This window comes from Paroedura picta, chromosome 3 (assembly GCF_049243985.1).
Source record: "Paroedura picta isolate Pp20150507F chromosome 3, Ppicta_v3.0, whole genome shotgun sequence".
Taxonomy (NCBI): domain Eukaryota; kingdom Metazoa; phylum Chordata; class Lepidosauria; order Squamata; family Gekkonidae; genus Paroedura; species Paroedura picta.
In genome coordinates, this window is record NC_135371.1 from 35260114 (window position 1) to 35285231 (window position 25118).

At 41.5% G+C, this 25118-nt stretch overlaps 1 protein-coding gene across 4 annotated transcripts in view; it reads right to left on the reverse strand.

Moving 5' to 3' along the window:
* Window positions 1–313: 313 nt before the first annotated feature.
* LOC143831805 (protein SSUH2 homolog) overlaps window positions 314–25118 on the reverse strand; it is a 32639-nt gene continuing 7834 nt past the window's right edge. For 2 of the 4 annotated variants that reach the window (XM_077325265.1, XM_077325263.1), the window contains exons 2-12: window positions 23565–23666; window positions 21933–22008; window positions 20205–20334; window positions 18482–18542; window positions 15784–15908; window positions 14847–14909; window positions 12552–12640; window positions 11781–11873; window positions 8550–8655; window positions 2964–3071; window positions 314–964 (exon numbers count right to left, since the gene is read on the reverse strand). In XM_077325265.1, coding sequence (XP_077181380.1) covers window positions 827–964; window positions 2964–3071; window positions 8550–8655; window positions 11781–11873; window positions 12552–12640; window positions 14847–14909; window positions 15784–15908; window positions 18482–18542; window positions 20205–20334; window positions 21933–22008; window positions 23565–23610 — 1035 coding nt within the window. In that variant the 5' untranslated portion in view covers window positions 23611–23666 and the 3' untranslated portion in view covers window positions 314–826. Of the gene's footprint in view, window positions 965–2963; window positions 3072–6507; window positions 7002–8549; window positions 8656–11780; window positions 11874–12551; window positions 12641–14846; window positions 14910–15783; window positions 15909–18481; window positions 18543–20204; window positions 20335–21932; window positions 22009–23564; window positions 23667–25118 lie in introns of those variants that run through there. The other 2 variants (XM_077325264.1, XM_077325267.1) reach the window with 2 other exon arrangements.

The following is a 25118-nucleotide window of genomic DNA, read 5'->3' on the forward strand; positions in this document are numbered from 1 at the left end:
TCACTGAAGATTTATGGCTCTTGTATAAACTAAGCACCAAAAGGGGAAAAGATCCCATGGTGGTATGGAAAAGGAATCTGAACAGGCCTGTTTCCTTTAGCTTACCTTCTTGGGAAGGCTCCTTTTGAGAAAGCAGGAAGTGTACATTTTGTAACTTTTTTTCTTGATGTCAGCTACAGGAAAGATGTGTACAAGGTGATGTGGTGTAAACTTTGTTCCAAACTGCCTTTGTAGGGATTTCATTAGCTTTTACTTCCCTTAATGAGCAATAAAATCCTACCGAAAACAAAACCTCCTTGAATTTTTCATCATATAACTTGCTGCCTGTTTTACAGCCAGCACCACCTGATTTAATGAAGTCTGTAGTACAACCAATATCCCATCTTAAGTATCTACAAGCAGGGGCTTAGGGTTCTCTCCTGTATGCCCCCAAAATACTTTTTACTCTTTCCCGAACATCCCAGCTGATGAAGAGTTCTGGAGCATTCAAAGTCTTGCATCTTGCTTTTTGACATTCCATGTATCCCAAAAATACTGCTGCTTCTGGAATTTTTTTTCTGTGCAGTGACAGAAATGCCTGTTCTTTTGAGTAGTCACTTCCTTCATCTCCCTATCTGAAAAGCACTGCTGGTGTCCATGATGTGCATGGATAGCATCTGCAAGAGAAAACCAGCCTCCTCCCCATATTCCTGTGAATGAGCTCATGAATGTCATGCCAAGAATTCTGAGTCCCTGATAGTAGTAAAACCCTGCAAGAAATTGCAAAGAGCAAACAATTGGGTGTAGCTGTGCTGGTTGGCAGCTGAAGGTGGATACTGCCCTTGCATCACATAATGGAGCAGTACTTTCCTGGGTAGGCTTTGGCATAAACTTTCTTCTCATTGCCATACACAAAGAAGGAATGGAGCTTCCCTTTCCATTCATATTCCACCTTCGACACAGGAACCACCTCGACGGTTTGTTTCTGAAACAGAAATTAAAAACCCGAGAATATAATCTGATTCTTGCACCAAAGAACAAGTGTACGGGAGGGGGTTACGATAGAAGAGAGAACCCAAGATGGTGTCCAGTTGCACTGTTGTACCTAGTAAAATCTTTCTTGGCATCCAAGTTCTTTTAGAAAGTGGTGGGTCCAGGTTGCCAAACTGTGCTTCAGATTCAACAATCAATTGAAAATCTGATTGGCAGCTACTACCATAGTGTTTGGTCTATTTTATCTCACCTCTCTATCCTAGTCTATTTTTAGTCATTCCTTTCCTCCCCTGCACATGGGCTCCCCTGCACATGGGCTCCACTTGGCAGCCATTTTGTGGTTGGCTCCAGGATGGTATAGTGGTTAAGAGTGGTGGCCTCTAATCTGGAGAACTGTATTTGATTCCCCACACCTCCTCCACATGCAGCCATCTAGGTGACCTTGGGCTAGTCACAGTTCTCAGAGTTCTCTCAGCCCCACTTACCTCATAGAGTGTCTGTTGTGGGTAGAGGAAGGGAAGGTGATTGTAAGCTGCTTTGAATTTCCTTCATGCAGTAAAAAGCATGGTATAAAAATGAATTCTCCTCCTCCTCCTGAGTTAGCCATTTTGTTGTTGCACCCACCACCCTGTGCCAGAATTTCATAGAAAAAAGGTTGGGGACCCCTGTAGTAAAGGATGTGTTTTGCATTCAAAATGGTCTCAAGTTCAGTTTCCGGCATGTTCTGACAAAAAGGCCCAGGTAGTAGGAGAAATGAAAAACCTCTCCTGAGACCTTGGACAGATATGACCAGTCAGAGCAAATGATCTGGCTTAATATAAGATACTTTCATGGGACCCCAATCTAATTTGTTGTGGACAATTTGCTCTGCTAGTCACTCTGTTCTTTTTCTTAGGCTGCAATAGTTGGTATCTGCCATCCCAACTGTACAGGTTTATCTGATTGAGAGCGCCCAATAGCTCAGTGCTGCAGTCCAATTTAAAGTGTGACTTACCAAAGTAATTGCAGCGTACCGATTACAGACTGTGGCCTGTCATCTCGGTTTGTGCAATGCCAAGCAGACAGCAGAACTGGCAGACTTATCAAGTTCACAGCAGGCTGTCTTGGCTGAGTGGTGGGCTGCAGTCAGCCGGGTGGATCACAATATGAATTAACAGGGTAATCGTCAAGGGTCAGACATGACTGACATCATCATCATCATCATCATCATCAATTTTTGCTTATCTTTATTTATTCATGTAAGACTTCCTCTTTTGTGTAAGTTGCTAGTTTGTGGAATTGTTCATTAACAGCTTCACAGAACTGACGTGAAGAAGGTACATAATGATACATTTTAAGTTTTTTTCTTCAAGCAAATTTTGCTATTAAATAATCTCACTGAAGGAAGAAACTGTGGCAAGTTTATTTGATGTCTATTGTAATTAGCCATTTCTGCTGCCACACAGTATATTGTTATTAAAGCAACGACCTCTCTCGAGAACCATGTTACATTGGGGCACTCAACCTTGCCTGTGAGCACCTTCGAAATTCTGACACAAGATTGTGTGTGTAACTACAAAATGGCTGCTACAAGAGGTGGAGACAATCACAAAATTTCACGGAGAGAAGCCATGCCTATCTGTAATAGTTACTCTTCAGCATTTAAGGCAGAAGCTCGGTTTAACAGGGTGCCTTTTTAAATGGGCATATTGTTTAAAAATGTTTTCTTGCATACATTTTCAGTCACATAGTGGAGATCTGTGTTGTGGTGGCAGCTGCTGTGAAAGCAACTTCAGAAGAAATCTCCACAGCCAATCAGATGTTCAATGGCTCCTCAGAAGCCCTGATGGACAACCCCCCCAATCAGGCACCACCCATACTTGACGGGCACTAGGAAAAATGTCAGCGGGTCCATAGCAACCACACATACAGCAACCAAACATTTAGGACCCACTGTTTTACACGTAATGGCCCATCCCCCCAGTTATGCATTTGATTCTTGTTCTGCTCACCTGCATTAAGATGCGACTTTCTGATGCAAATTGCATTCTGTGTTGTTCAATGCATGCTCGTGAACTCTCATTAATGGATGGCTCAGGAAAATTAATGATGGGGTATATCTGGAGAACAAACAAATAGACTGTTTGTAGTGTGTGTGTGTGTGTGTGTGTGTAATCAAGGTGTAATGAAGTTTGATGGTAACATTCCTTTGTTTTAAGTGACTGATAGCAACAAATGAAAGGCCACATTTATGGACTGTGATACCTTAAATGCTGCTGAAAGGCTGGAGATTCTAGTGAAAAACAAAACAAAATCTCTTCAACAGACCCATTTCAGATCCAGCTTTTATAGGATGCCCTTTTTTCCCTTTATGGTAACAACGGGGATGATATAAGAATGAGATTCAGAATGGGGAGGAAAGGTACGTTGTATCATCTCATGGATATATGTCATAATATAAGGCAGCATGACAGGAAATTATGGAAAAGAAATCATTGACAAGGTCTAAACAAGGATTATGGTTTCTTTCACATTACAAAAACAGAGTGTAACATTATTTTAGTGGCATTCTTGGAAGAGATAAAATCCTTTTCTGTTCCCCCCTGCCAACCCCATCTCCTGAAGCAGCTTAATTCCTCACCTTTTCTGGTTTATTGCACTTTCCCCCAGCCCCACCTTTTAAACCCCCCCCCCCAATTTATTTCCTTACTTCACTACATCTCCCCCCACCACTGATTGCTCTTCCCTCCCTCCCTACTCACCAGTTCTCCTCCCCACAGCCTGTAGTTCAATGGAGTGGGCTTTACCTCTCCCCACACTGAACTCCTCATTGTGGAGGACATGGTTTTGCAGCATCTATTTGACTTGCTACAACCTAAAATGCTAGCTACATTTTTTCTCATAATGTCTGTTCTTGCACATCAATGTTTATCTTCCAGTATTTAAATTCCAAATAAACAAACAAACAAATAAATCCCCTATCTCTAGTCTTCCAATCTATCAATATAACACATATAGAAGCACATAAACACACATCTATTAAGAAACCCTTTAAAAATTAGGAATTCTGCTGGATTTGTAGAAACCTGTATATTAACACTGTGCATCCCATAGGATAGTTTATTGACTACATGGGGAATATACTTATTTGCTTAATGTCCCTTTAAGAATTTTTTCCTACACATGGAAATTTTAGGCAGGCTCCTATCCAACATTAGCAACCAAAATCCTACATCTTCAAAATGGGCAACATTAACCGTGGTGTGAGAGAACAAATTATTAATTGCTCTAAATGCAGCCGGAGTAGAATTGAGAAATGTTTGAAGAAGTACAACTTTTCCATAAACACAGAAGAGGAGATAGTACCTAAGAATATAAGAAGAAACTGTTATCATAAAAAAAAATACAGAATACTTGTTTAACACAGGAGAGACACTGATTCCTTGGGAATTAAGCCATAAATTCTTTGGATTTCAAGCTGAAACTGATTTTTAGACAAAAAGGTAGAGATGACCATTTGCCTGCCAGCCATCAAAAAGCAAGATAGATATCAGTTTTCAAAATCTCTAGAGGCACAGAAGTAAAGGATATGTGCCACTTTGTCACTGGAGAAATATACAAAACAATACACATGGGAATTCAACCCCCAGCTCAGGCTAGGCTAGAGAGGACTCCTCCCAGGGGCCAGGAAAGAGTTGAGAGGTTTAGCACACCTGAAGCGAAGGACTGGAAAGGTCAAACCCCTCACTCACACACCTGAGAGTGCCCCCACTGCCTCTTGAGTCCTATCAGGGCCACCAACAAGGAGGGACGAGGGAGACAAGATTCAGCTGGAGGGCCCTTGAACCTAGTGTCCTGCTGCATCCAGCTAAATGTCTTTCAATTTATTTTTATTGCAGTTCTGGCAGCAGCTGCTTGGGGCACAGCTTTTTCTCCACAACTGAAGCAACCCTGCCTAACAGATCATACTAACCCCATCAAGCAAGCAGCACTTGTGCAAGACAAGACAGCGCAGTTATAGCTGCTACAGTAATTGCTAGCTGGCAGCCTGCTATTAAAATCATTTTCTATAATAACATAGCTTTTCTGTCTTCCTTTCCTTGCCTATAGCTCAGCCAGTTCTTGCAAAGTGGTAGTGTTGCAACAAGATTAAAAAAAAAATTATTTTAGGGTTGCCAGCCTTCAGATAGATACAATGAATAACAAGCACCAAGCAACACCAAGCACAAACTTCCCAACAAAATGCTACCAACTTATGTATTTGCCAATGTTATAAACATACATTTCTAAACAGTGGTATCTTGTTTGCTAATCAATAGTATAAATTTCCATATTGAATACTGATATCCAGGTATTGTTGTTTTGTGCTTGTTGTTCATTGGATCCATTATTACTGTGGCTCTATTGGTTTAAGCCTTCAGGTGGAGCCTGGAAATCTCCTACTATTACAACTGTTCTCTAAGTAAACAGAGATCAATTAATTTGGAGAAAATAGATGCTTTGGAGGGTGGACACCACTGTGCTCCAGATATAAGACAGAATAGGGGACGCAACTTGGGGTACCAAGTATTTTACAAAGAAAAATAGTTTGAAGATTTTCAACAGCCTGGTTGAAGGAACAAATCCAGACAGGAATGCCATATAACAATTGAGACATCAATTTGGAAGGAAGGAATTTACTTCTCTACCCTTACCTGTCCTCCATGGGGGAGACCCAACAGACAGGTGAACCCAGGTTTCCACCCAGAAATATCAAGAGCAGCTGGGATGAGGAAAGCTTTTTGCTGATAAGGTCAGCTGACTCCAACTAATATTTTTCATTGTACTCTTTTTCAAATTAAACAGCAACACTTTGCAGATGAATTTAAAATTTTGCAATATTTTGGACTGCTGGAACTGTGATCGTAATTGAAAAGACTGGCAGATTACCAGCAGCGTATGAAGTCAGCTTGCAATCTATAGTGCTCGGAGGAACCTCCTTTAAAAATGTATGGCCTTTTGGAGCAAGGGTTCTGATGAACTTTGACCTTTAATTACAGCTATTCAGCAAGGAATTTATTTAACCAGTTTTAAATAGGTTTATTTTGGCTGAACGGCATTTGGTTGCTTTCCAAGAAAATCTCAGCTTCAGTCACAGAGTGAAAATACTAAGTGAAGTTCATTTATATTATCTGTGCTACAGAATATATAATTGGTAATTTTCACTTTTACTTTTTCTTTAATTTTTAAAAAATCTTTGATAGAAAAAAAGATATTTGTTTGCAGCATTTAGTGTTTGGGCTGTGACACAATTCAGCAGGAATTTTTAAAACTCCCTGCTCATCACAATCTGCTCATCAGAAAGTCAAGATTTATTTCTTTTTCTCTGCAATAAATTTTCCGGCTTGGATATTTGAAATTCCCCCTCCCCCCCCAAAAAAGGAAAACAATATGAAAACATTAAGTCTTTTTTTCCTGAAGAACTCAGATGAATCAGTATCCTGGAAAACAAAGCTAAGATGCCACTGGTTTTTGCTCCCCCCCTTCACTTCCTTGTTGCTCCCCCTCCCTTTCCCCACTTCTCATTTATCACCTTTATCTTCTGGTTCATTAAATTTTACTGTTAATAGAAATATGTTCTGTTGATGATAGTGATGTTTATGACATCATGATTAAGCTGATTAGAAGATAAGCCACCTTTTTCATTTCTACTATATTCATTCAAAATAATAATTACTTGTTAGTTTTAGCTCTTTTTGCAGGAACTGTGAGTAATGGCATTTTTATTTTACTGGACATATGCTTTAGCTGAGTTATTTAAATAGTAAACTTTGAATACGGTGTGCAGTTCTGGAGGCCTCACTTCAAGAAGGACGTAGATAAAATTGAAAGGGTACAGAGGAGAGCGACGAGGATGATCTGGGGCCAAGGGACCAAGCCCTATGAAGATAGCTTGAGGGACTTGGAAATGTTCAGCCTGGAGAAAAGGAGGTTGAGAGGGGACATGATATCCCTCTTTAAGTATTTGAAAGGTTGTCATTTGGAGGAGGGCAGGATGCTGTTCCCATTGGCTGCAGAGGAAAGGACACTCAGTAATGGGTTTAAACTACAAGTACAACGATATAGGCTAGATATCAGGAAAAACATTTTCACAGCCAAAGTAGTTCAGCAGTGGAATAGGCTGCCTAAGGAGGTGGTGAGCTCCCCCTCACTGGCAGTCTTCAAGCAAAGGCTGGATACACACTTTTATTGGATGCTTTAGGATGCTTAGGGCTGATCCTGCGTTGAGCAGGAGGTTGGACTTGATGGCCTGTATGGCACCTTCCAACTCTATGATTCTATGATTCTAATATTGTGCTATAACATTCTACCCTGTATGAATTGTACATGCTTCTATTTTATCCCCGGGTCTCACTGTCTGCATGTTATATTCCTCCTGTTATATATTGGGGGGGGGGGGGGACATTTGCAATGGAAGACTGGAGTTAAAAATTGCTTGTATGCAAGATGCTGATTGTGCAGCTGGAGGTCATGTTTCCATGCCTAAAAAAGGACAGACTCACACAGTAATCCTTTTTTGGCATAAATTGGCTGCAACTTTATTAAGGCAACTAGTAAAAGAGCCCATTGTATCCTAAATACAATGGGCACTAGGAGGCAATGGGAGAGTAAAAGATTTCTTACCCGGCGCTGGGTTTTCTGACTGGCGGCCATTTTTAGGGGCGGCTTGATGGCGGCGACGGCGGCTTGATCGGCGGCGTCGGAGGCGGCTTAATGGCGGAGGCGAGGGCTTGATCGGCGGCAGCAGAGGCTTCAGCAGAGGCGGCTTTACAGTGAAGGCTTGAGCGGCGGGGCGGCGGGCTGACGCGTCGGAGGCGCTTTGCGCCTTCGACGCGTCAGCCCGCCAGCAAGGAAGCAACTGCGAGCCGCACTTCGCGCGGCTCGCAGTTGCTTTCTTGAGCAGCAGCTTGTCGCGGCAAGCCAATCAGTCCCCCCCTGGGGGGGAGCTAGCCCTGCAGCTCTGCATCCACATTGCCTCTTATGGAAGCCCCCTATAATGGGTAAGCCCAGCACACAGCTCTCCAATACTGGTCCCATATGCTAAGCTACCACTAAACAACCACAAGCTGTGGTGAAATAATATAAGTAACAGCAACATAAACAAGCTGGTGATAAAAACTTCACATTAGGATGGGCCAGGTGGGATATTTCTTCACTGGAGGAGGGAGAAAGAGGCTGAGGGCTGGGGACCAGGCACCTCTAAAGGGGTCTTTCCACCTGGCCACCTTCCAGCTACATCACTGTGTGCCAGCTGGCATGTGGGGTCTGCCAGGGATTGTAGGCCTTCCCCCCTCACTTCTGGCCACCTGGGTCCTCCAGTGGCATAGAGTCCTCCACTGCCGCAATCTGTGGCCTCTTTAAGTGGTGGCTGCCTTTAGCTTGCCATGAGGATATGAGGACAAAATAAATGCTGCTGATGACTGTGTGAGAATGGCTAAGTACAACACCAGACAGCATGTGATTTTTGTTTTGCTTTGCACATTAGGAAAGGCAACATACAACTCATCACCAGTGATTTCTAACGCCTCCCCCCTCCCAGTGTTCTTTTAATGTGTTACCAAAGAGTGTTCATCAGTAAATAATCCTTTCCCAGTCACGTCCTGCAGACGGGTAATTGGGAAGCCTGAGTTCTTGTCGACGACATGTTCTGATATGTTGTTCTTCCTGTTAAGGAAAGAGAGAAATAAAGCATTGTTGGTTTTCTTGTTGTGATACAAATCTAAAGATGGAAAGAAAAAGAAGGGGATACACAGTATTTGTGAAGGCAAAGCCAATGCATATATAAATATAAACACCAACAATGGTATTCAGAAAATCAGTGAGTATATTAAATATATGAAGGCAGAAGGCAATTCAGCAACAATATTAGATACGCATAAAGGTACACACGATCATAAACAGTAACTCTTTAGAAAAAAGGAGCAGGAAACCACAATATGTGTTCTGAAATCCTCTTCCTAACACACATGATTGTTTCTGCTGTAAATTTATATCTTTATTTCATGAAATCGTACTTACTTTTTTGAGGATTTCAGGACACATACTCGGATATTGTTATTGAATTGCTTTCTGTCTTTATATATTTAATATATTTAATATACTCGGTTATTTTCCAAAGACTATTGTTGTGTTTATATTTATACAAATTTAAAGACGAGCAAATCTGATAACTGCTGACTCTGTGTCAGCATCCAACCCTGGTGGTACTCAAAAGACAAATTAATTAATAGCTCAGATTTTATCCAACTTCTATGATTATCATTTGAATGATTTACACTGCCATTGTAAGCAGAGTTGAACTCTTCTGCCTTCATTGGATTTTAATGGGTGTAATTCTGTTTAAAAAGCCTCTTGTGGCGCAGGGTGGCTTTCATTGATTTAGCCACAGCTTTTAACTCCATGGACAGAGACAGACTCTTGTCAAAATTGAGGGAAATGAACATTGACAAACACCTACTGTTTCTGTTGTGTGAACTACACTCAGTCACCCATATAAAAATCAGGGTGGGCCCTTCAGGCTCTCGAACTAATGAAATTTCAGTAAGGAAAGGGGTAAAGCAGGGGTAAAGCAGTCTTCTGGCCCCTCTGCTTTTCAATATTTACATCAATGATATAGTGCAAAGACTATTGGGCCCAGAATTTGTACCCCCCCCCCTCTGTTGGTCAGCAAAAGGTTTCCATTCTGCTTCATGCAGATGACATGGCCCTGGTCTCCCTTATAGGCGTTGGTCTGAAAAAGCTACTTAACAACTTGGGTACTTATTGTGAGAAAGAGTCCCTCTCCATCAGGTACACAAAAACAAAAGTTATGGTTTTTAAGAAAAGACCTAAACATTCCTTTGGAGTATACATAATATCCCTATTGAATAATGTAGTGTATTTAAATATCTTGGAATCACTTACAGTGAGACCCTAAGCTGGAATGCCCACCTTGCAACTACAAAGGCCTCTGGTCTAAAAATCATTGGAGCCATATTGAGACTTTATTACACCAGGGGAGGGTTTTTAGTTGACCCAGATCTAAAGCTTGTTGCAGCCACGGTCATTCCCCACCTACTCTACGGAATCGACATCTGGGGCTGGAAAGAGCAAATAATTTACAGCTTGGAGTCCATTCAGAATTTTTTTCTCAGATGAATCCTGGCTCTTCCAAAAGGGTCTCCCGCAGCTCTGATGAGGGCAGAGCTTGGTCTTCCTTCTCTCAAAGCCCACATCCACTTAGTCATTTTGAAATCTTGGAAGAAAGATATTACAATTAAACAGATTCTTGAAGCCATCAAACCTTTAAGCTCTTATTGAGCAAAGATAGGACTTGGTCTGATTTTTTCAGCTCCGTTCTTTCCCGCTACACTATACCAGACGACTTGCTAAAAACATCATGTAATATTTCTGATGTATGTGATTGGGTGTACAAAGGCGATTCACTGATCGATCACTCTTCAATTCTGTTATCGCAATCAGCCCCATGGTATAAAACAATTCTAAAAGACCACTCTAGAGCACCTTATTTAGTAAACATAATGGAACGTAATCTTAGAATGGCTCTAACATCCTTGCGGTTCCAAATGATACCATCAGCCATCCTTTTTGGGCAATATTCCTGAACACCCACAGCCCAATGTCTTTGTAAATGTGGGAAATTATCTTTGGAGGATCTGCCCCATTACGTTTTAGAATGTTGCCTGTATTCTGAACCCAGAGGCAAATTCCTTGCCAGGTTATTCCCCAACTCTTATCCTATTTCTTTGATAAATTTACCTACCTGCTATCAGATGTTGACCCCTACGTCTCATACAGGGTGGCACTTTTTACTTTGGCCGCCAGGAAGATTCAAGCCAAAGCATTTGTACAGGGTGTAAACTGCACGGAGCTTTTATTCCAACCCCAGATCAGTCCCTGCCCTCTACACAGAATGAAATTTCCGTTTGGATTTGGGGCGATTTAAAATTTCCTTCTGCAGCAAGAAGGATTGATCCGGAGTGACCCTACCTTTATTGTGTGATATCTTAGAGTGCTTTTAATGCTCAATATCCGGATTGGGAAACCAAGCTCCGTGGTAGAGAACCTCTGATAGGCCACACCTGGTCATGTGACAAACTTGCCTTAAAGGAGAAGCCCCTAATTTCTCTCAACTTCTGTCGGTCCTGGATTTTTCCTCCCTCCTCTGCCTTTTTCGATCTTCTCTCCCACCCCTCCAAGAAAAGAAAGAGGCTCCCTGCCTGGCTCCTCTCCCTCACCTTCAAGAAAAGAAAGGAAAAGCCCCCCCCCCTTCTGAACGACCCTAACCATGTGCAGAAGATTTTCCTGTTTCAATGGGGAAGGGGGGGAGAGAGGAAGACCCGAATTCAAAGCGATCTGAATTCAACAGGATTGACAATGGAATAAAGAAAGTAAGTGCAGACTCTGTCCAGGAGTCTCCACCTTAACATTTAAATTTTCTTATCTTACTCTGACTCAGCAGGCCACATTTACAATATTATGTTTGTAATATTGGAGACATCCTGGCTTATTTGCATTTTTTTTACTGTTTTAATTGTAGTTTGTAATGGCCTTTGACTACATGCAATAAACATTATTGTATCACATCGTTACCGTAAAAGATCACACCACGTTTTTCATTGATCAGTTGTACACTGACTTAGGTATTCCCCGAACAACTATTAATGTAGAGGCAAACATAATAACAGATCCATACTGATATTATGCCAGGATACCACTTCAAAAAGTGTAAGGATTGCATAAAAGCCACACACTCATCAAAACATTCTTCTTTAAGAGTTTCAACTCACCAAATTATTGTTAGTTCAATATGAAATAGCAGGACTCCAGTCCCATTGCAACGACGACACTTCAGCTTTCCTCTGCTATGACACCAGGAACAACTGTGGAGGGGAGGGGGGGAAACTTAAATCCCAAGGGTTGGGTCTTGTGACTTCTGCTGCCAAGTTAGATCCTGTGACTCTCTTCTGCTAAGATGTCTTTCAAAGGAAAAAGACTCCCTCCAGTAGGGAATTATCCAAACCTATATTATATATGTGTGTGTGTGCGTGTGTGTGTGTGTGTGTGTATATGTTTTGAAACATATGTGGCGCAGAGTGGTAAGCGGCAGAAATGCTGTCTGAAGCTGTCTGCCCATGAGGCTGGGAGTTCGATCCCAGCAGCCGGCTCAAGGTTGACTCAGCCTTCCATCCTTCCAAGGTCGGTAAAATGAGTACCCAGCTTGCTGGGGGGTAAACGGTAATGACTGGGGAAGGCACTGGCAAACCACCCCATATTGAGTCTGCCATGAAAACACTAGAGGGCGTCATCCCAAGGGTCAGACATGACTCGGTGCTTGCACAGGGGATACCTTTACCTTTTATGTTTTGAAATAGATATTTTAAGACAGTGTTTTTCATATATTCTCCTTTCGGGATAAGCCAAAGATAGAACAAAACAATAACCTGCTATTGTACTAGTTATTATAAAAAGAATTATATCCCAATAAAGGCTTTCTGATTCTATTCAATTCACTATAAAAAGAAATACCAGTGTGCATAGTGTACCTTTTACCCACTTACCCAATGCTTCCTGAACCTCCACAGAATACGCAAATTTGGAAGCCTTCCTGCAGGGTCATTCCACTCCCATTACAAGCAGAACATGTTTTCTACATATGAAAAAATAACACCCATTTCATTATCTCTCTCTGAAAATTCAGTCAAGTAGATACAAATGTGTCTTCGTTAAAAAAAATCACCACCAAATGAATTAGCACATATAACCTAACAATTGTTCTTTCTCTGCCAACAAATGCTTAGCATGATTCACAGCTCTGCCAGGACAATACTAGAGATCAGGATACTACATTGCAAATGTAGGCATCTTAATGATAGCATTCTGAGGATAATTTTAGGAATAACAGTGTTTTATTTTATATGAATAAATTAGCAGATGGGAAAGATGAGCAAATTTTTCTATGGCCCATTATGCACGGGGGGGGGGGATAACACACATTCGGGGTGGAATGGCGGCGACTAAAATCACCGATAACGCATGGAGCTGGCTGCAACCGGCCGCAGATTCAGTGCATGCTGCCAAAAAAGCCGCGTTAGCAAAACGCGGAAGAAAGTGCAGCTTCCAGGTGGCCGAGGCGCAACCAGAAGCAGCGCCGGGGTCACCACGTGCATAATCGGTTACTCTGGGTTTTGGCGCCATTGCGTCCCATCCCGTGCATAAGCGGTTTGCTTCGCTTCTTCCCCTTCCGCGTTTTCCATGTGACCCGAAATCGCATAATGGGCCTATAAGTTGCACTACCGTTTATCAAACAAACTGCTGAGGAAGGGGGAGATGCAGGGGGAAACAGAGGAACTTGAGTGTTCTGTCAGCTGGATGGCTGGGTGGAGCTGGGGGGCAGCTCCAATGTACAGGTGTTGGAGTGGCTTCCACAGTGTTGATTGGTAGGAGGTGGCTGAGGAAAGACTGGGGTTCATTCAGAGTACCCAGAAATCATAAAATAGGATATTCTGGTATAAAAAGGGATTTTTTTCCCCTCTAAAATTTTCTCCATCTGGTTTTTTTGTTTTCAGTCTTTCTGGTCACTGAAACTCTGAAGCTAAGTGCCCAAACAATGTAAATCATGTCCTTTTCTTTTAAAATCACTGTTTACTGAGATCTCTTTCCTGAGATTTCTTTCCTGATGGACATTGTGAGAGACCATTTGACACGGTAGCAGTGTCTTCTCAGTAACGATTGAATTTTAACATCAAACAGCCATTGAAATGACCAGATTCATGAGGCAGCTTCATCTCCTGGGATGTGAAAAATTCTCATCGGTCTTATCAGTCGCTTGTCCACAGTGGAGGTGAACCAGTCATCTTAATTTTATGGAGCGGTGGGAGGTATTTTTGGGAGGAGGTGTGGTGAGACAGTGCTTTTAAAACCAAATGTCTCATCAAATAAATCTTAAGAACAAGAACAAATTGGCACTGAGAATAGTTATGGACAATTGTCATAATCCATAGATTATATGCATCATAATTTGTAAGTAGAAGAAAACATTTCTATTGTAACATACACAATTCTCTTGTATTAACATGTTCCTTGGAAGTCAGAATGACTGTTTCTAAAGCTACTATGATCCTGCTTCTTAAATTATGGACAATATTTGGAAAAATAATTTACTTCAGGTTATTTCCTCAACAATTTGACTTGCATTTTTAACTCATCTTACCTTATGGGACATTGATTTTATCTTCTAATTTCTGTCTAAATTTCATGTGATTGCATTCACTTTATGAAATGTTGACCCAGTAAAGAGTATCACCAACAAGGTAATTTCTCCCCAATTTACAATTTCTCAATCTAAAAACAATGCAAAAACCTATATGTTTTTAAAGATTCATGCAGGAGCAACCTATCCAGTTTCTTTTTAAAGAAAGCTTCTACACTGGAGTATGACAGCCCAGTCCATTGTTTGCCATGTCCTCTGATTGATGGACATATTTCCAGTTTTGTACTTTCTTGTTAATTATTGCAGTCACATGAGCAAGGAGAAGAGACAATAAACACAACATGAATATCTGTAGCAAACTGTATCTTGTTAACCTTTTCATACTTTCCAAGGATGACTTTCCAACTGTCTTGTGTCATCTTGTAGCCCTATCTAATATATATCATACTTGGTCCTGCCCAACCAAGTCAGTAAAGAACTAAAACAGTATTGTACATGTTTTTCTTCTATTTTATCCAATGCATAAAGCCACCAGCACAGAATTTTATAGACATTTTCTTTACACCTTATAGAAATTGAATATTGGACAACCTGAACACATATCAATTACCTTCTCGATGCAGGCTTAGTTTGTATAACATACCTTGCCCCTTCCTCTACATGCTGGACATTCAGTTTTACCACGTCCTTTGCAGTCTGGACACTTCTAAAATAAAAACAAACAAGTCAGCATAACTGAACCATTTGCAAAGCTTCTACAGATTATTTGACAAGAAAGATAATCAGACAAAGCCATGCAAAAGAAAACCAACAGATAAGTTAGTGCATGTGAAGGACCCAAGGGGGGGGGGATGGTGGCTAACAACATATACAATAACAGTAAAAATCCTACCCTCACCTCCCAACCCTCCCATGCCAGTCACCCCCACTCCCCCCCCCCACCACCACCAAGATTGTTGATATGACTCCAGGGCAATGATGTAGCCCACTTGCTGGGAGTAACCCATTTAGGACTTTTAGGACAGGATATTAGAATGAATGAGCAGCTGCCATTCATTAGATAAAGGATTATTCTCTAGAGTAAGCACTGGGAAAAAATGTCTTTTTAGTTGTCATGTTTCCAGCATTCCTATCACATGTCCTGGCAGAGCATGTAAGTGCACAATTACTGTTTGGTCTGGACTGAGCAACGTACATATGTTCCAGCCTCCATAACCACATATGAATATCCTGAAAAATTCAGGGGTTTGATCACATGTATACCAAAGCCAGAATATGTGCATGTCACCCGATTGAGGCAAAGCAGCAGCCATGAGTACGGAGACAATCTCATCTATACATGTTAGGAGTGCTGGAATGTAATGGATGGAAAGGGTTATAGATTCAAAGTACGTTGTTCCCTATTCAGCCACTGATGTGATACACAGCTTTGATTTCTAAGACTCCACAAAAGTGGAGCGCACCTTTTTAAAACAAAATAAATATAAAAACGCCTCAGGGAAAATCACTTAACCTCATGTCTGCATCGGAATATCAATATTACAATCTTGTCCACAGAAGGCAGCGTTTTGTGATTTTACCTCTACTGAATATGTATGTGGTATTGGGATATGCATTTCACAGTCCGTGAACAACGGAGGAGGATCCACTTCTACATCCCAAGGAGCCGGAGGAGGTGCAACGTCACAAGAGTCTATGAATCCACCTGGAACCCAAAAATGACACCCATTAAGACAAAGGGCAATCATATTCTCAAATCTCCTGGCTACCATATCTTAATGTCTGGCATTCTTCAGCCAGAATCATAGCTGTTCCTGAATCATAGATATCTGTTAAGTGGCTTTAAATATAGTTATACTAAAGCTACATTAGCCCCTTTCCCCCCTTCTTAATGCTAGTACAACACACTATTTGTCCAAGTATTTGATGTTTCTGTTACAATTTAAGGGAGAAAGTGTAAACTGTCCAACTAACTTTAGATTCAGGTGGGTGGCCATGTTGGTCTGAAGCAGCAGAACAAAGTTTGAGCCCAATGGCACCTTTAAGACCAGCAAAGATTTATTCAACATATGAGCTTCCATGTACAAGCTCATTTCATCAGATACAGTGAAGTTCTTCCTCAGACATTATTATAGGTAGAAAGAGGGTGGATGGGTTTACTTGCCAGGAAGGGCAAGCTAGATTCAAGATGCATGAGTAACTGGATAACAGCTGCAATTGGATTAAGGCAGTTGTCATGACCTGGGAATGAATGTAAATCAGCATACAAATACAAGAGTTAATGTACAGACTTGAGAAGACATTTGTTCTAGGACCTTATACCATCAATGTTCCTATTTATGCTCATGACACTACAGACTTTCTGAGGAAAATGCAGTCTTTAAGTAACCTTCCAGAGAATACTGTTTTAGCTACCATGGAAGTGGAATCCCTGCAAAATAACTTTACTTGGAGCAACACATCCTAAACTCCCACCCACTTCCACTTCTCTTATACCTGTGATTCCCTGTTGACATTTTTACGGTTTGGACACATGGTAAAGAAGTTCTGGACATATTCTACCAGGCATTCAATGACTTTCATCCCTCCACCAACCTAACAATGAATTGATCTATGCAAGGAAAATCTTCTGGAGACTGCTGCAAAAAATACATAATGAATGCATAGATACCACCAGAAACCTACTGACTGACAAACATACCTAGATGTCGCTACCATTCTAAACATAGCAAACAATCCATTGTATATACCCAGGCTTTATGCTACAGCTGCATCTGTTCCAGTCCTCCAGACAGAGAGGGATTCTCACCTGAAGGATCTACAACCACCTTTTTGGAACTAAAGTACCCACCTGATGAAGTCAAGAAACAAATTAACAAAGCCAGAATGATACCCAGAGAAAACCTGTTGCAAGACAGGTGCAAAAGAGACAATAACAGAACACCATTAGTGGTCACATACAGCTCTCAACTCAAAACATCTCAGCATATCAACACAACTGACAACACTTGCTGGATAATGACAATCCTCTTTCAGAAGTATGGCAGGGGGGGAGGGCTTTTCTTGTCCACAAACCTTTCCTTGGCTAGACTCAAACAACTCCTGACTCACAATAATACATCTAATTTGAACATGGACAGTGGTACCACAGCTTGCAATAAACCCAGAAACCAATTTTGCTGAACATACACCCAGACAACACAATCACTGGACCTACCAACATCAACTACACCATCTCAGGCTCATTCACTTGCTCATTTTCTAACATTGAATGCCAACAATACCCTTTCCTTCTCTGCATAGGGCAAACAGTACCATTAGCATACACTAAAAACAGTTATTGATTAAAATAAGCCTATATCCAGTAACTGAATAAAATGAACCATTTTCCAGTCCCATTTATCCCGATGTAAGTTCACCCAACTGACCCAGCAATTCACATTGTTACGGTAGAACAACAGGTAGGGGAGTGTATAAGGGGAGACTCAACAATATCTGCAGTGTTGTAACTTACAGTAGTTTGCGCTGACCTCAACAAAAATCTTGGCGGAAGAGCTCCGTATACAGGCTCTGCAGAACTGCTGTATCTGATAGTGTACATGCACACAACAGCTCATTCCTTGAATAAAACATTGTTGGTATTTAAAGTGCCACTAGGCTCAGACTTGGCTAACTTCAGATACAGAATACTGAAAACAATTTTATTCCATTCATTCATTGAGTCACTAAGAGATTTTACAAGCTTTCAAGATTAGATATAATTCATAGATTAGTGTTCACAGAAGTCTATTTAAATAGGGTCTTTGCTCTTTCACTTTTGTTGAAAGAAGAAAGTCTCCCTACACTTTCCATTGATTAGCAAAACTACAAAAGGATTGAGAATTATCATGGGTAGGCATCTGTAGCACATGACTTCCTTTGAAGACAGAAAATACATCATTAATTAATTTTCAGTTATAGCAAACCATTTGCTCTCAACCCCCTGGCTCTGCTCTTTCCTGAAAGGAAGGAGGTCCAAAATCTCATGCTCTGTGCTCAGAGTAAACTAATTTCATTGTACAGGAGCTAAAAGGAAATGAGCTGTACATGAGGAAATGGGACTTCCGGAAGCTCGCATCTGCCGCTGGAAACAGAAAGAAAAGCCAATATTGCTTTCTAAACAGGAAGATGTGTAAGAAGCCCATTAGCTCAAAGGAGAGACCAGAGAGCTTCAAGGTGGAATCTCTTCTGCAAAAGTAAGACCAGACGTGACATCCTTCTTTCTCCTGTGTAACTCACCATCATAAAGCTCACTGGCTCGATAAGTCTGCCGAAGTTCAGTGAAGGTTTCCAGACGATACTGAGAATGCAAAAGAGCAACTATGTGGATAAGCTATAACGGAAGTGGCAGTGAAATTATTGTAATGCAATTTAAACACACATAAAACAAATCTGACTGCCTTGGGTGTGTGCGGGGAGTTTCTTTTAACTGGAGCCAAAGTTCAACTGAATAAAGCGTCTTTTTAAAAAAAAAATCAGCCTTGGAACACTTGAAACTCTGAATAAGAAGAACAGAGACTTGTGAGCTTCTGTAAACTGCTTTCCTTCATCTTTAAACCGCCCGTGGCGCCACGGGCGCCACGGACTATATAATTCGGTAAGGGGGGTAGAGGTGGGATTAGTCCGTGATGAGGAAGGGTCCAGATTGGACCCTTCCTCACGACAGACAATCGGAGGGACCAATTGGCAGGCGTGAAGCGCCTGCTGATTGGTCCCTCCAATTCCTAGTTCCTCCCGTCCTGACGCGGCGAGAGGCGCGAAGCGCCTCTCGCCGCGTCAGGCTGCCGACCCAGGGAACCCCCGATTCGCAGTTCCTCCCGTCCTGATGCGGCGAGAGGCGCTTCGCGCCTCTCGCCGCGTCAGGCCGCCGACCCAGGGAGCCCCTGGCAGTCGCGCGAAGCGCGGCTGCCAGGAGTTCCCTGCCTGGTGGGCTGACGCGGCGAGAGGCGCGAAGCGCCTCTCGTTGCGTCAGGCCGCCGCCAACTAAACAAGCTCGCCGACGACGACCAGCCCGCCGCCGACCACCCCACTGCTGCCGCCGACCAGCCCGCCGCTGCCGCCGCCTGAGGTCAGGACCTAGCGCCCGCTGCATTCCCCTGCAGCGGGCTTGATTACTAGTTAATAAATATTTCTAAGAGCCACACTACACATGTTGATATCCTCATGGCCACCACAAGGGCACTGCTGCCCTCAATTGAAAATTCTGTGAGGTACTCTGTTCTTCCCAGCACTTTTTCAGGCACTGAAACAGCTGTGTGGAGGGCGCAGGTAGTAGCTGTTTCAGCATTTGAGAAGGTGTGTGTGTGGGGGGGGACAAAAGCACCCAAACCCACTTTACTGTGAGCCTGATCATGACTCAACCCTCATTACATTTAATGGCTTTAAAATGGCAGAAGTATGGAGACCATGTGGATGCTGTTTAGACCTAACGTAAGATAAAAGGGAACTGTGGACATTTAATGAATTAATCAACTAATTAATAAATCCATCTATATTTCTTGGTCTCTCAGCCAGTTATTGGTTCTCAAACTGGCTTACACATAAATGAAAATTCACAATAAAAAACCATAGTTAACAATCTCTATCAGGAATAGCAGCACATATATGAATAGACATAAAAAGGACAAATTCCTTTAAATGAATTACGAAATCAGATCCACAAAATGCCAGTGAAATTACATGGATCTTCATCCAAAACCAAAATTTAAAAGGTCCAGCACTAGGTGAGCAGTTAAAAGGGAGGGTGGTCCAAATTGGGTACCAGAATCCCCAGAGCCCAGTTTGATAGTCTCTGCCTCACTTCTGAAAGGGGAAGGAGATGGAGTGTGGTGTCCAAAGAGACCCTCAGCTGACAATTTTGGCTGCATCTCTGGAGTATAGTCAAAATGAAGTGCAATGCAAAACTTTACAGAGCTTATTTTAAAGAAAAAATTAGTTCATTTAATGCAGCTATAATACATACTCTATATGTGTTGAGGGGAACAATATTCTGGACTTTCATATGCTTTGCAGGGGTGGATCTATAGAAATGCTTGCTGGATACATAGTGCAGAAGAGCTTCTTTAACATCCTGCTCAGAAACATAGAGGATGCTGGGAAATGAAACAAAGAGATAGGTTTATAGATGACTTCTTATTCTTCATTTTTTACATCAGTGCAGGAAATCAGGTTTCAGAAAGTAGGAATATACTACCAATCCCCAAGTTCCTTCTCTAAACACTCCACTTTTTGAGCTATCTCCCTTTCCAAATGGGTACGGAATCACTTTTCTAACTAGAAGATTAATCCCTTTTTCTAGCTTGAAAGGGGGTCTTCACCAATCCTCCCACTCCTCCTTGCCAACCTTCCCAGTCCACCGACCGGACTTAATTGAGACCTAGGTTCCCTGTTTTATTACCAATGATGATTTCTTCATGCCTACTACATATTACACCTAATCTATTCACCTATTGTCATTGGTCATCGGAAATCACTCAACTTTCCAATAATGAGAGCAAGTTTGGTGTAGTGGTTAGGAGTGCAGACTTCTAATCTGGCATGCCAAGTTCGATTCTGCATGCCCCCACATGCAACCAGCTGTGTGACCTAGGGCTAGCCATGGCACTGATAAAACTGTTCTGACCGAGTAGTGATATCAGGGCTCTCTCAGCCTCACCCACCTCACAAGGTGTCTGTTGTGGGGAGAGGAAAGAGAAGGTGACTGTAAGCCGCTTTGAGCCTCTTTTGGGTAGAGAAAAGAAGCATATAAGCATTCTTCTTCTTCTTCATTTAGGACAGACTGACTCATATTCTAGCTGAATATGAAGAAATGAGCAGTAACTCAAAAAAGCACATGTCCTGCCACAAATTTTATTAGTTTCTGAGAAGTTCCGGGACCCTTGCCCAATAAGGGCCAAATTGAGTTCTCTTCTGCAGCCAGTTCCCAAGTCTTTCTATTCTACTGATCCTAACCAGTCAAAGCCTGTCACTCAAAGCTCTCTGGCTCTGTGAGACATTAACCTTACACAGTCTTTCACATGTTTACACAGCATTTAGGAGCTTTTACAGCACAGTCCATCACAGCTTACAACCACTTTATCCATCACACCTTCCTCCACTTTGTCCTCACAAACAATAAACTGTGCAGTAGAGTAGGCTGACAGCAATTGACTAGCCTAAGTAAGTTTCAATGAGAGAGTGGGGACTCTAGCCACGATCCTAGCCTGACATCTAGCTACTACATCATGCTGTTGTTTTCTCTTACAAGGAAGGCACATCCCCTATTTGTAATGTCTAGAGCAATTCCAAAAAGTGGGAAGAATTAAGGCCTACAAGATTTTTCCAGTTTTAAAATAGGTATTGAAAATCATTACAATGGTATAACAATGTGTTCATCAGCATCTCTGAATTCCCAGCTTTTATCTTGAAAAGAAATTGAGCCCCTTTTGTAGTGGAAATATCACAGGAAAGGCATCATAGCAAAGCAAGGTTTGGAAGGGTCACAGGAAGGTTTGGGGAAACACCTGTAGGTACATGCAAGTACCATGATACAGTGGAGAAGCAAGGGGTCTAACGTTTCTCAGTGTCATCCAAGCTGGGGCAAGCAATCCATATGCAAGTGTCCAAGATTCCACTGTGTGGTTTTAAATAGTGGCAAAAGTTTATCCTAACAGCATAAATCAAAACTGGCAGCAACGAAGAGAAGTCTTACTTCAGGTGTCTTTGGTACGGATCAAATTCTTCTTGTTCCTTATGGGGCAACTGTTCAGCTCGACCTGATTTGCTTCCTGCAATGGTATGGATGAAACAAAAGCATAATAAATAATAGGTTTATAAGGGTTTGTTATGCTGCTTAGATGAGCTGAAGGCATTGTTTAGGGATCAGTAATGAGCAACATGAAGATCTGTGATCTGTTTCTCGAGAATCCAGATTGACTCAAAAGTTTGCCTCCTGAACGACATAAAGTGACATTTTCTTCCCAGAAATTCTGTTTCACTGCCTCTTTTAATTCCCACAAGCAATGCCCCCAGGATCACGCTAGATTCACATTAAATCCCCATTTGGCCATAGGCCAACTAGCATGAGTGTTACCCTTGAAACCATTATTCTTAAATGTCAGTAAAACACTTGAGAACACATTGATGATAAAATATTAAATGAAGAACAAACTTTACTTAGATAAACGAGTTCAAAATAGACAGTAAATCTAAACTTTCCTAATCCTATCATTAATACCTCCCATTCCAAACTCTCTCACTTTTTGAAAATAAAACCTCCATCTATCCTAGCCTTGAAAAGAAAATATAAACCTTCTCAATCACATAATCTCTCATCCAGTTAGAACACTGTCTTTTTCTCAGATTCTTCCTAATATTCAAAGTCACCCCTCTTTCACACCCAAACCCAACCAACAAACCAACAGCATTCAAGAACTACATATGCCATTACAACATCCCACCTTCAGATTAAAACAAGGTTTCCAGTCTTTGCAAATGGAAGCAAGGTTTAAAGTAGCATGGTTTGAAATTAGATATTCTAATATGTTTTGAAATTTCTTGGGTTAGAGCTTATTTATGTGTGTTTTCAGCTAATTTTACAAATGCTGAGTTAGCAATGCCAGGACTTTAGCAGGCATCCATTGATAAGCACCTATAGCCTCCATCCAGTTTCTAGACTCAGGCAGTCTGTGTGTGGATAATGCAAGACTAAAGTTGCAGGGTCAAGCTCTGTAAAAGTGCTTTCTACTGCAGGCAATTTTGCTAAATGTAAACCAAATTTAAATGTGATTTTAAAATTTAATGACTGCATTGAAACTTTATTTAATATCATTTATCTTGGCAAGAGTCACCAGTTTTTTTTCACCACGCATAACTTCCCAATAAATTACAGCTCAAGTAACATTTCATATGAATACACAATTCAGATACATTTTCAAAAACTGTTGTTTTTAAGTTTTATCTTGCTAGTTTTGGTACAATTCAGCTTTCCAAATGAGCTTGTTTTTTTTAAAATCTAAATTGCAAATCCTTTTGCAAGTGTTAAGGCAATTTAACTCCTTTTGCTTTTCCAAAACTCTTCCATCTGATAGTAATCATAAATTGATATGTTGGGAGGGAGGGAAGGGGGGTCAAAATGAAAATAAATTAAAATGCATGAAAGCAAATTTGAGTCAGCAGTATTTGCTTGACGGACTTCGCCCCTCTTCCCAATTTTCTGGCCACACAAATAATATGCGTAATTGAGCCACTATACAATCCTAAACATGTCACACCCTGCTAAGGCCATTGACTTCAAATAACTGAGATGGGTAGGCTTGCACTGTTAGTCTCTCAGTATACCTACCAGCATCAGTCATTCTCATGTTTTCATGCGTAAAGCAATTGTCCATTAGCTCATAAGGAGGTGCAGAGGCTCCTTCATATGCAGTATATGCGTCAGATGTACCTATAACACAGAAAGTGCAGAAGCAAACAGTTCACACACTCCAGGAACTACTCTCCTCCTTGCTTATCCTTATCCATCCATTGTTCCTCTTAATATTTGTGAAACAACCCTGGAGGTGGAGAGTGTCCTGGCTGTCCGAGTTGGAATAGGGCCAATCAGGGTGCAGCCAGCAAAGCTGCTATGGCTCCTGCTGCAAGAGAGAGAGAGAGAGAGAGAGAGAGATCTGTGCCTGCCAGTGTCCCCTGGGTCATAGTGCCCATTGTATTCCTGGTTGCAATGGGCTTTCTTGCTAGTGTGATTGATAACATGAGAAAAATCACCTACTCCTCAGTAAATTTATTTTATACAAGCAGGTGATTCTTATAACTTTAAAATTGCTAGTACAATGAATCATAGAGAGATAGAGCAGGACCCAGAGGACAGAATATTAGCTGTTGGGTGGGGAGATAAGTGGTTGGATAGCATGGGAATAAGGAAATAATTCCCTTTCGGCCACATGCTCGCCATTTATAAAAAGAAAGAAACATTGTTAGCTTAAAAAAACCAAAAGATGGCGGCAGCTGAAAATGATTAGAAAACCACTTTCCAGATTCAAAGTTTAAAAAATGTTCCAAGTTCAGAAGTGTTATTGTAAGAATAAATGTTAATACATAGAATCTGCTGAATTACAGGTGCTTTCATAAACAAGAAAGTCCATTAGTGCATACTTGGAGCAGACAACAGTTCCCCAGACTAATTCTGTCAAGGAGTGTTACTCTGAACTAGTTTTTATTATTCTTTCCTGAATGATGCCTTTGGAAGGACTGGGGTATAAAACAGGCTACCCCCCCTCCCACCCAAGGTCTCAGCATTGTACAGTATAAATACAAGGTTAAGTGTTAACTGGAATTAGAATCTTGCTTTTTAAGAACATGCATTTGTGACGCTCAGAAAGAATGAGGGGAGGTGGTAAAGAAGCCATAGAATGAAAAGGACCGTGTTTCCTAAACACATCCAGCGGACCACGACTCTGCCATAATTACATCAATTCACATTCTCCACAGCCTCCCACATGCCAATAGACCAGAAAATAAATCCATTAAAAAAAACCCTTTGCCCTGGTTGTCACTGATCCCTGACAAGAATGTCAGCAGCTCATTTAGAATTTTCATTCCAAATGGAGGATTTAATTTTCATCTGCTCCACATCTCATTTTTGTGAAAACCATTTGGATGCTGCACTCCTGAACTGCTACTACTGAACTTAGTTCTAAACATGAAGAGAGATGAGAGGGTTGGTTTTTGTGTCCCATTTTCTACTACCCAAAGGAGCCTTACAATCACCTTCCTTACCTCTCCTCACACAACAATCACCTTGTGAGGGAGGAGGAGCTCTGAGAGAACTGTGACTGGCCCAAGGTCACCCAGTTTGCTGCATGTGGAGGAGTGTGGAATCAAACCTGGCTCTCCAGAT